We start from the raw sequence: 16,093 nt of genomic DNA, 5'->3' as shown, positions 1-16,093 counted from the left end.
CCCATGGTCTCTATATGCCACTTCCTATTTCGTATCACCCATGGGAAGATATTAGTATGGACTTTGTGCTTGGTTTGCCTCGAACTCGAAATGGCAAAGATTCTGTGTTTGTTGTTGTGGACCGATTCTCTAAAATGGCTCATTTCATCCCATGCAACAAGATAGGCGATGCTTCAGATGTTGCAAATATTTTTTGTAGGGAAATCTTGCGCCTACATGGAGTGCCAAAGACTATTGTCTCGGACCGCGACATCAAGTTCCTAAGCTACTTTTGGAAGACCTTATGTGCCAAGCTCGGAATCAAGCTCTTGTTCTCTTCGGCATACCATCCCCAAACCGGCAGCCAAACGGAGGTCATGAATCGGACCTATCGACTCTCCTACGCGTGTTGATCAAGAAGAACATCAAGGAGTGGGAAGAGTGTCTACCAATCGTCGAGTACGCCTACAATCGAGCACGACACTCTACTACCGGCAAGTCCCCCTTCGAGGTCGTCTACGGCTTCAACCCGTTGTCCCCATTAGACATCCTACCTCTACCACTACAAGAGCGCATCAACATGGACGCAAGTGCACGAGTGAGCTACCTCAAGAAGATGCGTGAAGATACAAGGCACACCATCGAGTGCCAAGTACAACGACTCGCGACCAAGCTCAACATCAACAAGCAACCCATGATATTCAACAATGGAGATCTCGTGTGGCTACACCTTCGCAAGGACTTCTTCCCCAACAAACGCAAGTCCAAACTTCTACCTCGAGCCGACAGACCCTTCAAGGTGCTAGCACGCTACAACAACAATGCTTACAAGATCGATCTCCCACGCGACAAGTACAATGTAAGCGACGTCTTCAACGTCAAAATCTCTCTCCCTACCATGGTGATGAGGATTTCGATCCGAGGTCGGATCTTTCCCAAGGGGGGGGGGAGATGATGCGGAGCATCCCACGGTCATCCCCGTGGACCTACCTAAGTCTCCCACGACACCACTTGGACCAATGACAAGAGCCCGAGCAAAGGCTATCGAAGATAAGGTGAACTCGCTCCTCTCCGAACTACCACTTTCTACATATAAGACATGGCTACTACCTCAAGCGGAGACCCTATGTGTGATCAGGTACTTGGAGGAAGGCCACGGAGCAGCTGCACCCAACGAACAAGATGGCGAGGACACCAAGTACAAGGACCAAGAGAACATGCTGCCAGGAGTTCTACAGCCACCGAACGACCGGATCTCACCGGACGTCCGACGCCTGAAGCACCAGCCCGCCAGCCAAGTCCCAGTCTGCGATCGCTATAGCGGCCTGACGACCGAGACGGACCGGACGTCCGACGCACCCCAGCGACCGGACGATCGAGCCCCCCCCGGACATCAGGTGTCACCCAACAGAAGGGAAATTATCGGAAGTCCGAGACCTCCAGACGACCGGACGACCGATCGCCTCCGGAAATCCGACGCCGCCTGATCAGAGCTAAAATGCCGGACGACCGGACCCTCGCGAGCCTCCGGACGACCGGCGCCTGTCTGTGCACAGCGTGTTGGGCCGAGGCCCATGTACCCTTTCGCCCCCTAGACTATTTATACTCCTCCTCCCTCTTATTAGGGTTAGCAATGTGATAGCTCATTTTGGAGATAGAGTTTTGCTCATCCACTTGATACTTTCTCCTTCGGAGACCGTAGCCTCCACGGAGAAGATCCCCCAAGTGGATTCAAGACCCCTCACGGGAAGATCCCTCAAGACCTCCTCACGGAGAAGAACTACCGCCTCTTGTATCGTCCTTTGTTGCGTTTGGATCTTGTATCACCCTTTATGTTCATGGATCTAGCACATGTGTGATCGTTTCCGTTGATTTGAGTGTTTTCCCTCGTGTTTCCCCTCGTGTTCTTCGTGTTCGTAGTATCCCCTCCATCTCGTGAAAGATCGGCCTTAGGGTATCCACCCTACATCATCTATTGTTAGTTTAAGTATTAATATTTCATACAACCAAATTTCACTGAAATTATTGCAACCCATTCCCGTAGAAAGGCACGAGGTATCATCTAGTATATTTAATTCGCGGGATTAAGATCATAGGGCTAAAACAGAAGGGATACACAAACACATGGGATAGCTCAGATTCACGAAAGATGATGTCCTTAACATATTAGGTCAACGTTGTATAAATTACCATGCTATTCACATAGAAGTTATTGGTGTATGTTTCAACAACTTTTTTTTCTCGGGTCGAAGTTATCACGGTGTTGTACGTAAATTATCAGGTATGAGGTGTGTAATCATGATAGTATTCATATAGAAATTACCACGGTGATGGTCATGGAGCGAGACAACACATCTCGTCCTCTCTTCCACAATTTGGCAAGAGGGCAAAGGACTCGACATCCCGATCCACTCAACTCTATGATCAAATTAGCTGTTCTTCAGTTTGGCAGATTCGATAACAATTCCAATAAACAGATTTAAAACGAGTTGTCTTCAACCTAAACAACAACTACAGTATTTGTTAGTGGATGGTTTGGTTGGCTAGCTAGAACCTAGACGAAACGACTGGAGTTAGCTAGCCCCCTCACTGACATCACAGGTTATATTAATTACTTCCCTAAAATCCTCGCTAAAATCATGGTGTACATTAATTACTTCCCTAAAAATCGTTGCCGAAATCATGCCCGCATTCGTTCCTCAGCAAAAACCGTCCCACCCCTGTCGAAATCACGCCAACGCGATCCGGATCGGACGGCAGCCAATGCATTCAGTTCTGTCACGAGATTTGGAGCGTTAACTTTAATCAGAAAAAAAACAATTCGCTCACAAAAGAAAACAAGCTTTTTTTAAATGAAATAAATAAATGTGCGCGTGAAAGAAAAACGAGTAACGACACCTAGCACAGGCAGCGAGTATTGACGGCGGCCCCGCATATGACAAGAGTCACCTGCCAAATGGCCCCACTGCCTAACGCAGAGGCGGGCCGTTTGAAATTTGAAATCCCACCGCAGGTCCCCCCAGCCCCCACGCTCGCCACGCCGCACTCCAACGTCTCTTTCTCCTTCTAGGCTCCTCAAATCCCTCCCTTTCTCTCTCCCTCTCCGCCCCCAAATCTCTCCTCGGCGCATCCACAAATCCCTCCCCCCCTTCTCCTCCCGATCGGCGGCCAGAGAGCGAGCGATGGCGACGGTAATGCCGGGGGTCTTGCTGCGCCTGCTGCAGGCGATGCACACGGACGAGCGGGTCACCGGCGAGCACCGCTCCCCCGCGCTCCAGGTCACGGCGGTCGTGCCCGCGCTCACGGCCTCCACCGCCGACTCCCTGCTATGCCCCTCCAACGGCTTTCTCCTCCAGCTCTCCGACGGCCTCCACTCCACCTACGTCCAGCCCTCACCCGCCGACGCCGACGCGCTCCTCTCCGCGCGGCCCCACATCGTCGGCCACCTGGTCCACCTCGACCGCCTCCGCTTCGCCAGCCCGGTTCCCCGCGCCGTCGGCCTCCGCCCCGTTCCGTCCTCCCGATCCCTCCCCTGCGTCGGCAACCCGGAGCCGCTCATTGTCCGCTCCGCCGCGTGCTCCCGGGGCTACGTCATCAGGCCGGATTCCTCGCCCGACGCTGCGCCGCCGCTCATGCCGTCCGGCTCCGGCAGTGCGCCACCGTCTGATGCGATGGATGCTGCCGTCAAAAGGACCGTTCTTGCTCCCAGGAATGGCCCCGAGGCCGCGGCGCTGCCAGGCGGTTCGGCCGTGAAGCGGCGGTTCTCGTCTCCGGCGCCGGCCAAGCAGCGAGATCCGTCGCCTGCGGTGAAGGGAGCGTCCCGAGCGGCGTCTCCCTCTGTCAAGGGCGCCTCCAGAGCGTCGTCACCTGCCGTGAGAGGCACGTCCAGGTCGTCGTCGCCAGCCCCCTCGAAGTGTGTGGTTCCCAGCCTTGTTGCGGCCAAGGAGGAGAACCGCAGGGTCGCAAAGGAGCCAGCCATTATCGTGCCATCGAGGTACAGGCAGCCTTCACCAGGAGGGAGAAGAGGAGCGGCCTCTCCAGGTGGCGGTGGCAGGCGGGGCTCCCTCTCACCCGGTTCCCGGAGGCTTTCAGGAGAAGGGGGCAGCAAGAAGAAGGTCGGGGTGTTGGTGTCTGGTATCTCGAAGATGACAGATTTGGGGAGCGGGTCAGCCATGAAGCCGGGGAGGAAGAGCTGGGACGAGTCGGCAATGGCTCTTGCAGCTGCGGCCGCTGGCACGGTGAAGAAGTCCAAGGTCAAGGTGGACAGAGATACTATTCTGAGGACTCAGGTAAGGATCATGTTAATTGCTACATTGTGTTGCATTTGGGAATTTCGGATGTTGGAATTAGGCATAATTGCTGTGTAGGTATCTGCCACTAGTATATGTACTGTTAATTGACCATGCTCATCCATAAGACCAAATGGGGATGTGAAAGAGATGCATTTCCTTTTTTTAGCTGTACAGCTGCAACAGTAGCAGCATGCTCAATTGTTTAAATATAGAGCATGTTAAACTAGAATTGACCTGTAAATAATATTGTTATGTTCCAAAATCTTGTAGTGCTAGCCACTTGTAATGTGCTCAATAGTGTAGGAGTACTGGATTGCTAGCCACTTGGTTAGTTCTGACTATTTCAGTTTCGTTGTCAGAAAATGAATCAAACTATTTGGCTATGATATTTTCATGTGCTTGTACATTGCATAGCCTCATTGATAATAATTTTGTAGACGAACGGGAAAATTATTGATGCTGTGCATCTATTGTATAGAGTTCTTAGTCTACAGTTAATTCCAGTTCTTTGTCTACAGTTAATTCTAGTGTATGTGTGAATCAAGAGCATTGTGCAATGGGCATATCTTATTATCTGCACTGCTTTATTCTGAATTGCTTAGGTTTACATGTGATTGAAATTCATGTACCTGAGCAATGACAACTGACCTTCTTCTGTAACTTCAGGAAGCAATGTCACGGCGACTTAGTGATGCTACAACAGAGCTATCCAGTAACGATGACACCTCTGTTGATGAGAAGCCAAAACCACGAAAGAAGACAGAGTCTAGTGCAGGGAAGGCAAAAACAGCTCCAAAAATCATACTTCATGATGCTAAATGGACTGATGGCAGCGTTCCACTGGTTACAGTTTCAGATAAACTTTCGAAGATCGGAAAGGTATGCTACTCCCTCTGAGGGAGTACTTCATTTGCTTTTGCGAACAATATGCATTTATTGATCCTCCTAATGCCGTCTTCGTTTTGTTATTGATTTTACAGGAAGCTGATCCTCCTAATGCCGTCTTCGTTTTGTTATTGATTTTACAGGAAGCTGCTGAACGGAGAGATGCAGCAGCAGCCGCTGCAGCTGACGCTCTGCAGGAGGCATTGATCACTGATTCAGTTATCAGAAATCTGAGGTAACTTGCAGCAGTCTGGTTTTTGTTTTTCCACCAAAGTCTGTATGTCAGCAGAGTGTGATGATTGTAACATTGTGTTGATTTCTGTCAACAGCAAGTTCTCTGAACTTTGTTCGTTGTCGAAGACCGCGAATCCACTCCCAACTGTCGATTGTTTCCTTGCTGTCTATGAAGACACTCTCAAGTGGAAGAAAATCGCCGAGTCAATGGCCACCAACGGAGCAGACGAAGCTGCATTCTGGGAGAAATCAGCCACTCATTGGGTTGAGGCAGCATTAGCAACCGAACTGGAGGTCCTCAAGCTTGTTAACAGCGCCACTGGATCCATCTACCAGAAGAAGAGCACTGAAAAGCCCAAGGCTCCTGCAGTGGAACCACCAAGAACAAGCCTGTCCAAGAGGCCATCGCTTGGAGCTTCTGCAAAGGTCCAGTCCAGGGCATCACCTCTCCCTGCTGCATGGCCTAAAACTCCGGGCATGAACGAGACGGTTGAGCTTGCCAACACCTTGTGCCGAGAGATGCATGCCTGGTTTCTGAAATTTGTGAACGAGGCCATGGATGTAGGCTTCCACCTGTTTGAAGACCAGAACATTGCAACTAGGGGAAAGCAGAGCGGCCATATCACGGTGGTCCTGTCGCAGTTCAAGAGGATCAGCGACTGGCTCGACGGAGTCGGTAAGATCGCCGACGAGGATGCGACCAAGGACAATGTAGAGCGGTTGAAGCGCAAGATCTACCAGTTCGTCATCAGCCGCATGGGGTCTGCCTTCGAGAGCTCGGTCTCAGTTTCAGCAAAGAGTTGACCGGATGCTTCAAGCTCTGAAGTTTCTTTCTTAGCTCGCATTTTCATTATTTTGTCGGGATGAGACCACAATTGTGGGTTGTGGCAATGGTATAGATCGTTTTCATATGTCTTGCTCTGTGAATAAGTTAGACTGTCTGTGACCTACAAATGCCTCGTGTGTTTCAGTTATGAATGAAACCCCGTTCTTTCCGTGGTTATGTTTTCTGGTTGTTGGAATTGTGTCAAATATGTTGAACTTAGAGTCGTAGTGTGTGCAGACAGGGTACGAGTTGTGTTTGAGTAGAACACTTGTATTTCGGACCTCTTATATAATGTAGGAATAGACACACGATGTAACGTATGCAAGGCCCGGAAAGCCAGTGGCGTGTGCAGGGCCCGGGTGGTCGGTTTTGTAGCGGTATCATCGGAAGGAGCGCCCATAGTCATACCTCTGAGATGTAGCCATGTTGGTGAACCTCGTTAACAAATCTTGATGTCATGCCTCATGTGATTGCTTGGTCCTCGGTGAATCGACAATATGCTTTGAATTAATATAACAAGTGATATCATGAGCATAAGGTCGGTCTGGAGGTCGTGAAGGAGTTGATCTAGAGGTGGAGCAGAATCGAGGATCGATTACTAATGAGTCAGGGTTGCCGCCAAATTGAAGCTTGGTACGATGGGTCAAGGGGGCTGGAGCGGCTTGGAGTTGGATCGATCGTGCGGCAGGCGGCATGTTTTTGTCTGAAATTTTCAGTGAGACCAACCGATGGGTGTGTAGGAGTCAAATCTGACCTGGATTACGGCGTGCTCAGGAAGGAATATAGTGCGGCATGCAGCGGAGGCCAGCAACAATAGGCGTGCATAGATGTGGGCTGACCGGAGGCGCTTGAAAGCTGCTGTCGAGGCTACTCAAGATTGAATTCAACACTTCTATTCAGACTTTGAGAGAGAATTTGGGTATCCAGTTCTAGGGTTTACAACTTAGTAAGAGGGAAAGTAGGTAAAGCACGCCACAAACCGCTAGGGTTACAACCCAATTACAATTATCATGCCTCGCATAGAAGAGGAGAGAGGGTTGTAGTGCCATTACAGGGAGAGAGTGGTTGAAAAGCAACATCATAAAGCAAAAAATGGTACCGGATGTTGAACAGCGATGCAAGAGCGAGGGAGAGACGTCTGATGAGCCATCAACGACAGAGAGAGACCCAAACTAGTGAACTTTTATCTTTGACAGTGATGGTGGCCCAGCTAAAAGGTCTCTTACCATGTCGTCTCTTGGTCTAGTGGGCGGGCCGAGGACCCCTATGTCGGTTCCAGAGTCTTACGAACAGGGTCTTACGACTAAAATATCTCGTACAAATAGGGTTTTACGACTAAAATCCAACTCATACAACGGAAGCAAATAAAACTTAATCAGGTAAGAATACATGTTGCGTTAAGAAGGCTCAAAGTAAGGCAAATGACATCCATATCCTTGCCCAGACTGCTGTCTGAAGCACTACCAAGCTAATGTTGTCCATCACCACGCGTATAAGTATTTGTTGTGGCAAGGATGAGTACAAAGGTACTCGGCAAATCTCATTACTAGGGGTACTAGCACTAACACTACAATTAGGTAGAGAATGGTTAAGTGGTGAAGCTGCACGCCTAAGAATCACACTACAACTTGCATCTATTAGATTAAGATAAGCGTAATCCAAACATCGGGTAACTCCTGAACTAAGAACCTACTCACCTGCCTACGCAAACAGAACACTACTTTGTCCTCCTCTTCGTATACCCCATGAATAAGAGACAAACAAGGCATTGTCACCTTGGTTGAATTTGTTTTAGGAACTATTAGTCAAGCTCCAAGTCGTCCATAACGGCGGACATGACTTTCCAAAAGGTTTAACTCTGCAGGGGTGCACCAACATACCCATTATAGGCTCCATATGCACATTGTTCCTAACTGGAATCTACCCACTACACCCACCCATTGAGCTATTACCGAAACTTTGAGACGACACGACAAAGCTTGCTCGACGATAACAGTCGTTGTTCCCCATGACATGTTGAGCAAGACAATTTTGAACGAATGACTTTCACCGTCACTGTCACTACGTCCTAGTCTAGGAGACACTCGATCAGGTCAACACCCATATCGAGAGTCAGGCGTATCACTAACACGGACCCAATCATCTACGACAGGGGCTACAACGGTTAGTACCCTATACAGCTACTTATCGGGTACTCCGCAAGTCTCGAACTACGAGGGAATATCCCCTAATGGCCTGACATATAACATAATAAAATCCTGAGGGGTTATCTCCTCTGTATGCAAGTATGAGTGGTGTGGCGAATGTAAAACCAGCTTGTGGCTCATGGATATTCTGCAGCTACAGGTAATTGGGACCCACATATGGTTAGCGCACTCATTCATAGAACATAAACAAGATCCCACTCTAGGGGGACTCAAGTGGAACAAAACCAAGGCATAAGGCCCAGCCTCTCACCGTTGTCATTTGCCTACCATTTAATTATCTCCACAGGCATATCATAATAAGTGACCCATTGTAATATAAGCATAATCCAAGTAAAGCATGACATAACTTGAAAGGAAACAACTTAAGCATGCATACTAAGCAAGTTAAATAAGTAGTCACATAGCAATAACAAGGTTTTTTGGGAGATGAAGGTAAAGGCTTTATCGTGGCAAGGAACATGGCTTTGACGGTGGATCGGAGCGAGATCATCAAAAGCATCGCAATTAGTATTGCAAGTAAAGTTAGTACAAGAATGCAAGGTAATGATCATTCTTGCCTTATACCCTGTTTGGTAGAAGAGTAGACCGTGTGCGTATCTTGCATCATCTCCGAGTTCTATCTGTGAAGATGCAAAGAATACTGGAACACAAACAACAGATGAAATCCTACCACTACGCGGAGCATGACAAAGGCGAGACAAAGGGGAGCTGACTAGAGGCACATATGCTTTTTTTCGATAAAAGGCATACGCCCGACTTTATAAATAAAGCCACCAGGCAGAGTCACAGAGCAAGCACCAAGCCAACAGAGTATCACAGCAACAGCTAACATAGTATGGATACATGGCTACCTAGCCAATCATGGCACGCAGGCCAGCAACAGAACCAAAAGGGAGGGAAGAATAAGCCATCATTCGGGATCGTCGCAACAGGGAGAAGCCGTAGACCGCATCTTGGATAACACAACATCAAAAGCCTCGAGGTCCGCCTCCTTAGTCAATAATCTCCACTGCTGCAAGAAGACACTAGATTTAAATAGGCAGCTCACAGGGTTAGCCGGAAATATATGTTCAATAGTGAACTTGTTTCTAGTAGTCCACAACGACCAACAGATCGCCGCAAAACCAACCCAGAACACCCTTTTAGCCAACCCAGATAAACCACTAGCACAATGCCTCAGGTCCTCGAAGGACAAGGGATTCCAATTAACGTGAAGCCAATGCTGAATACAGCTCCAAAGAAACTTGGCCAAAGAACAGTGAAAGAAAATATGCTCGGTGTTTTCAATGGCCCCACATAAAACACATCTATCAGAGCCCGGGCCGTTCCTTTTCCGGATTTGATCAGCCGCGGGAAGCTTCCCACGGAAAGCTTGCCACAAGAAGATTTTGATCTTAGGAGGGATACGGGCCTTCCAAATGCACTTGAATTTCAACGTAGGGGAGCCGGATATAAGCTTAGCGTAGGCAGATTTAACCAAAAAGCAGGGAAGAAGAGTGAGGCCAGACAACCGTGTCTTGTTCATCCGAGAGCACAGGGAAGCAGGCAGTAAGACGATGCCAGCCTTCCAACTCTACAGGAGAAAGGGGTCGACGGAGGGCTAGGTCCCAATTATTAACCGAGAGCTCAAAGATAGAGATCTCTGGATCAGAGCGGTAAGAAAATAAAGCCGGGAACGCCACCACGAGGGTGGAATCCCCAGCCCACCAGTCTAACAAAAAACGAGTGGACTTACCATTCCTAACTACAAACTTGACCAAAGACTGAAAAATTGGAGGAACTTTAACGAGCTGAAGCCAGAACTGGGAACCACCAGTAGAAGGAGCAAACATGGGGCTCGAGTCCGGGAAGTATTTAGCCTTGAGAAAGGATAGCCATAGGGGGTGCTCCTCGAGGAACATAATTTTCCACCACCATTTTAGAATGAGGCACTTGTTCATAACCGACGTATCAATGATCCCTAAACCCCCCATGTTCTTTGGCCTACAAATGAATTTCCATTTGACCAGCCTATATTTGCGCTTATTGTCGGAAGAATTCCAGTAAAAAGCACCCCTGTGTTTGTCAAAGCCCGCATGGATCCCTCCAGAAAGAAGGTAGAAGCCCATTAAGAACATTGGGAGAGAAGACAGACAGGCGTTGGTGAGAGCAACCTTGCCCGCTTGGGTATTATAGCGACCTCTCCAAGGTAAGACCCTATTGCCCACCTTGGTGACAGCCAGAGCGAAATCCTTAGCCAGAAGCTTATGGGGGGAGATCGGAAGGCCCAAATATTTGAAAGGGAAGGATCCTTGAGGGAGTCCTGAATTAGGGGGTCCTCGGACAGCCGGACTATATCCCTTGGCCGGACTGTTGGACTATGAAGATACAAGATTGAAGACTTCGTCCCGTGTCCGGGTGGGACTCTCCTTGGCGTGGAAGGCAAGCTTGGCAATACGGGTATGTAGATCTCCTCCCTTGTAACCGACTCTGTGTAACCCTAGCCCCCTCCGATGTCTATATAAACCGGAGGGTTTAGTCCATAGGACAACAACAATCATACCATAGGCTAGCTTCTAGGGTTTAGCCTCTACGATCTCGTGGTAGATCAACTCTTGTAATACTCGTATCATCAAGATCAATCAAGCAGGAAGTAGGGTATTACCTCCATCGAGAGGGCCCGAACCTGGGTAAACATCTTGTCCCCCGCCTCCTGTTACCATCCGCCTTAGACGCACAGCTCGGGACCCCCTACCCGAGATCCGCCGGTTTTGACACCGACATTGGTGCTTTCATTGAGAGTTCCACTGTTCCGTCACCACAAGGTTTGATGGCCCCTTCGATCATCGGCAACGATGCGATCCAGGGTGAGGTTTTCCTCCCCGACAGATCTTCGTATTCGGCGGCTTCGCACTACGGGCCAACTCGCTTGGCCATCTGGAGCAGATAGAAAGCTACGCCCCTGGCCATCAGGTCAGGTTGGGAAGCTTGAACTATAATGCCGACATCCGCGGAGACTTGATCTTCGACGGATTCAAGCCCATGTCATGTGCGCCGCACAGTCTCGACAGGCATGACTTAGCTCTGCCGACTGACAGTGTTCGGGAGATCCCACCTGCGGCTACTCCGGCCTTCGATCCGGAGCAGATTACGCCGTCCGAGGACGGGTGGATGGACCCCGCCATGGAGGCAGCACACTCAGCGGCGATAGAGCCGAATACTGACTTCACCTCTTATGAGACCCGTGTTGCCGGACATTTGGATTCATCCCCGGCCACGGGCTCCGAACCGCCTGCGTCCGTGCCTATCGAATCTGATTGGGCACCGATCATGGAGTTTTCCTCCGCGGATATCTTTCAGCACTCACCACTAGGCGACGTGCTAAACTCATTGAGGTCTCTCTCCTTGTCAGGAGACCCTTGGCCGAACTACGTCCGGCTAGAATGGGATGCGGACGACGAAGAAATTCGCTACCCACCCACCACCCACTTAGTAGCCACTGTCGACGATTTAACCGACATGCTCGATTTCGGCTCCGAAGACATCGATGGTATGGACGACGATGCAGGAGACGAACAGGAACCACCGCCCACAGGGCACTGGACTGCCACCTCATCATATGATATATACATGGTGGACACCCCCAAAGAAGGCGATGGCGATAAGACAACGGAGGATAATCCCTCCAAGAAGCAATCCAAGCACCGACGTCAGCGGCGCCGCTCTAAGTCCCGCCATAGCAAAAGCAGCGATACCGGCACAAGAGACAATAACGCTCCGGATAGTGCCGAAGACGACGACAATCCCCTCCAGCCAGACCTCGAGCGGGAGGATGAACAAGCTAGCCCTCCAGAACAGGCAGCAAACGAAGAATCAGAGGATGACAATTACATGCCTCTCTCCAAAGACGAGGTGAGCCTCGGCGACGAAGAATTTATCGTGCCTGAGGATCCCGTCGAGCAGGAGCGCTTTAAGCGCCGGCTTATAGCCACAGCAAACAGCCTGAAGAAAAAGCAACAACAGCTTCGAGTTGATCAAGATCAGCTAGCGGATAGATGGACTGAAGTCCTGGCGGCCGAGGAATACGAACTCGAGCGCCCAACCAAGAGTGACCCAAAGCGCAGGTTGCTACCCCAACTCAAGGAGGAAGCATTGAAACCTACATCACCAGCGTATGATGTGGCTGATCGGCCACCTCATGGCCAAGACAGAGAGGCATATCAGCCCAAAGTCCAGCCCGCACCCCGCCGCCATTCAAACAAAAATACCAAGGCCCGGGGCAACACGCGGGACCTGCGAGACGTATTGGAAAACAAAGCAAAACATACAAGATCGATCTACGGATCACGGGGTCGCGCCCCAACACATGACGATGATCGTCACGCCGGATACTCTAAAAGCAAATCCGGCCGGGCCGAATACAGCAGACAAGACTCGTATGAACTGCGTCGTGATATAGCCCGGCACAGAGGCGCCGCACACCCCCTATGCTTCACTGATGAAGTAATGGATCACGAATTCCCAGAGGGTTTTAAACCTGTAAACATTGAATCATATGATGGTACAACAGACCCCGCGGTATGGATCGAGGATTTACTCCTCCACATCCACATGGCTCGCGGTGATGATCTACATGCCATCAAGTACCTCCCACTAAAACTCAAAGGACCAGCTCGGCATTGGCTGAATAGCTTGCCAGTAGACTCCATTGGCAGTTGGGAGGATTTGGAAGATGCATTCCTTGACAACTTCCAGGGCACTTATGTGCGACTACCGGATGCTGATGACTTGAGCCATATAACTCAGCAGCCAGGGGAATCGGCCAGGAAATTCTGGACCCAGTTCCTAACTAAGAAAAACCAAATTGTCGACTGTCCGGATGCAGAGGCCCTAGCGGCATTTAAGTATAACATCCGTGACGAGTGGCTCGCCCGGCACCTCGGCCAGGAGAAGCCAAAATCCATGGCAGCCCTCACGACACTTATGACCCGCTTTTGCACGGGCGAAGATAGCTGGTTGGGTCGTAGTAACAATACAGCAAGCAAACCTGGCACATCAGAGGCCAGGGATAGCAACGGCAAACCACGACGCAACAAACACAAGCGTCGCAAATATGGTGAAAACGCCAAAGATACGGCAGTTAATGCCGGGTTTAGGGGTTCAAAGTCCGGTCAGCGAAAAGGGCCACTCAAAAATAACAATTTGGGTCCATCCAGTCTGGACCGCATACTCGATCGCCAATGCCAAATTCATGGCACCCCAGGAACGCCAGCCACCCATACCAACAGAGAATGCTGGGTCTTCAAACAAGCCGGCAGGGCAGGCGCCAAAAACGGAGAGGGGGGGTCTCAAAGCGATGATGGCGACGAAGAGCCCAGATCACCGAACACAGGAGGGCAAAAGAAATTTCCCCCGCATATTCAATCGGTGAATGTGGTAAACACCACCCAAATTCCCAACTCGGACCGGATATGCACCCTTAGGGATGTCGACTTAACGGAACTAGTCGTCCCACAATATAAACTAGGGCCGGTCACCTTCAACCGCACGGATCGTCCGGTTAACGCCAGTCAGGGCAATCCAGCCGCACTAGTCCTCGACCCAATAATTGACGGGTTCCACCTCACACGAGTCCTTATGGACGGAGGCAGCTATCTAAATCTGCTTTACTAGGACACAATGCGCAAGATGGGCATCGATCATTCGGTGATCAAACCCACTAAAGCCACTTTCAGAGGCATTATACCAGTTGTGGAAGCCAGCTGTACAGGCTCCATCGCCCTTGAGGTAGTCTTCGGATCACCAGAAAATTACCGTACCGAAGAGTTAATCTTCGAAATCGTCCCTTTCCGCAGTGATTATCAGGCACTGCTCGGACGAACCGCGTTCGGCCGATTCAATGTGGTGCCACATTATGCCTACCGTAAGCTCAAGATGCCCGGTCCACGCGGCGTCATCACGGTTAATGGCAAGGCCAAACCTTTCCTCGGCACCAACAAGTACACCACTGCCTTAACAGCAGAAGCAACGAGCAGCACCTGGCAGCCGAACCTCGAGTCGACGTCCAGGCTCCCGGGCACCGTCAAGGGACTCCGAACTACTTCGCGGAAGGATAGCCGGACTCGTCCAGAGCTCGATTAAACGCTCTGGCAAAGGCCAGGACAGGCCGCACTTGGCGGCTCAACCACTCTCCGGCACACAAACGTTTTTTACATTTCCTTCGCAGGTTCACCTTTGCACCGACCAGGTGGGGCGATACAGAGGCAGCTTGAACGCGCAAAGGAATCCTTACACATTCCCCGCAATGACCATCCGGCTATACTCCGGATCCGCACTCAGCTTCTTCCCCCCTGGTCTCAGCAGGTTCCGCAGTCATATTCCTTTTTTATCACATTACCTGTACTCATACGCATAGACGTACTATTCAAATACAACATGTGGATTTATATGACGCTTACCTGCTGTTATTTCTTATTGAAATTCTTTTGTCAAGTGGCATCTGTACACAGCGACATGCCTTAAAATATGCCAGGGGCTTCGTTTCACCCATAACACGGCAATAAATCCCGAACACCTTCACGGAAGTTCGACACCCCGAACCTATAGCATTATAAGCATCAGCTCCGAATCATGTCTTGGGCCAATAGTTGGGTTTTCCCGGATCCCATGTTTTGGTACCTTACGTTCCGCTATATCGGCTAAGGTAGCACTGGGAGAACTACTGCGATTGTGTCCCGGTTCTTCCGGACGAGCACCTCAGTAGAGAAAGCCGAAAACTGACTGTCATGATACGGCGAGAGCTGGTCAGCTGTTCGAGAGGTTACAAAATCTTTAAGGATTTCTCCCGCATAATGCCATAACCAATGCAGCGTGCAATGGATCGGTTTTTCTTCCGATCAGGTGCTTATAGAGCCGCCCGTGCGGTCTTCCGAACACCAGGGGCTGCGCCTACCTTCCTAAAGCTCCTATGGCTAAGTGAGAGTGATAAAGCCTTATAGTCCGATTGCCTGGTTCGTTGTGCTGAACACCTCCTTCGAAGGACCCAAAACTGGGATAAAGAGTGATCAGGTTTATCCCGAACACCCCCGTACTTCTTACGTGGGGGCAGAAGCCGACGACTAGCCAACTCTCAGGATTAATATATAAAATGGCCGGGCAGGAGGATAAACTTTTATATAACAGGCAATAAATAATATAAATGACCTTGTTCAAACATTACAAAAGACAACATGATTTGCATTCATGGAAATATAATGTCCTTGCTACATAGCTCCGCTTCCAGGTAGGATCCTTTCCGGACACTCTCATAATATAATTCAGGCTTGCGGTGCTCCTTCCCCTCTGGCGGTCCTTCGGTCATCAGCTTTTCAGCATCCATCTTCCTCCGGTGCACCTTTGCGCGGGCGAAGGCCATTCGTGCACCTTCTATACAAACCGTCCGCTTGATGACATCAAGTCGAGGGCATGCACTCACAAGCCGCTTCACGAGCCCGAAGTAGCTGCTTGGAATCGGCTCGGCGGGCCATAGCCGGATAATCATATCCTTCATGGCCAGTTCCGCTGCCTTATGCAGTTCGATCAGCTGTTTCAGTTGATCGACAAAGGGCACCGGATAAATCGGTGCCAAATACTGCGACCAGAAGAGCTTATCCGCAGTGTTCTTTTCTTCGGCTCGGTAGAATTGGGCGGCA

General features: G+C 50.1%; 1 protein-coding gene across 1 annotated transcript; it reads left to right on the top strand.

Annotated features, from left to right (window-relative positions):
• Positions 1-1,629: 1,629 nt before the first annotated feature.
• Positions 1,630-6,393, top strand: LOC109746054 (uncharacterized). Its single transcript, XM_020305167.4, has 4 exons — positions 1,630-4,268; positions 4,938-5,150; positions 5,300-5,391; positions 5,486-6,393. The coding sequence occupies exons 1-4, from the start codon at positions 3,162-3,164 to the stop codon at positions 6,192-6,194; spliced, it is 2,121 nt and encodes a 706-aa protein (XP_020160756.1). The 5' UTR covers positions 1,630-3,161; the 3' UTR covers positions 6,195-6,393.
• Positions 6,394-16,093: the final 9,700 nt, after the last annotated feature.

The sequence above is a fragment of the Aegilops tauschii genome, chromosome 4 (assembly GCF_002575655.3).
Source record: "Aegilops tauschii subsp. strangulata cultivar AL8/78 chromosome 4, Aet v6.0, whole genome shotgun sequence".
NCBI classification, from domain to species: Eukaryota; Viridiplantae; Streptophyta; class Magnoliopsida; order Poales; family Poaceae; genus Aegilops; species Aegilops tauschii.
Note: the sequence above shows the minus strand (reverse complement) of the source record. Positions and strands in the feature narration are given on the sequence as shown.

Coding starts and splice junctions, on each gene's coding strand:
- LOC109746054 (XM_020305167.4), top strand. CDS start 3,162: ATGGCGACGGTAATGCCGGGGGTCTTGCTGCGCCTGCTGCAGGCGATG. Junction 4,269..4,937: donor ATACTATTCTGAGGACTCAG/GTAAGGATCATG, acceptor CTGTAACTTCAG/GAAGCAATGTCACGGCGACT. Junction 5,151..5,299: donor AACTTTCGAAGATCGGAAAG/GTATGCTACTCC, acceptor TTGATTTTACAG/GAAGCTGCTGAACGGAGAGA.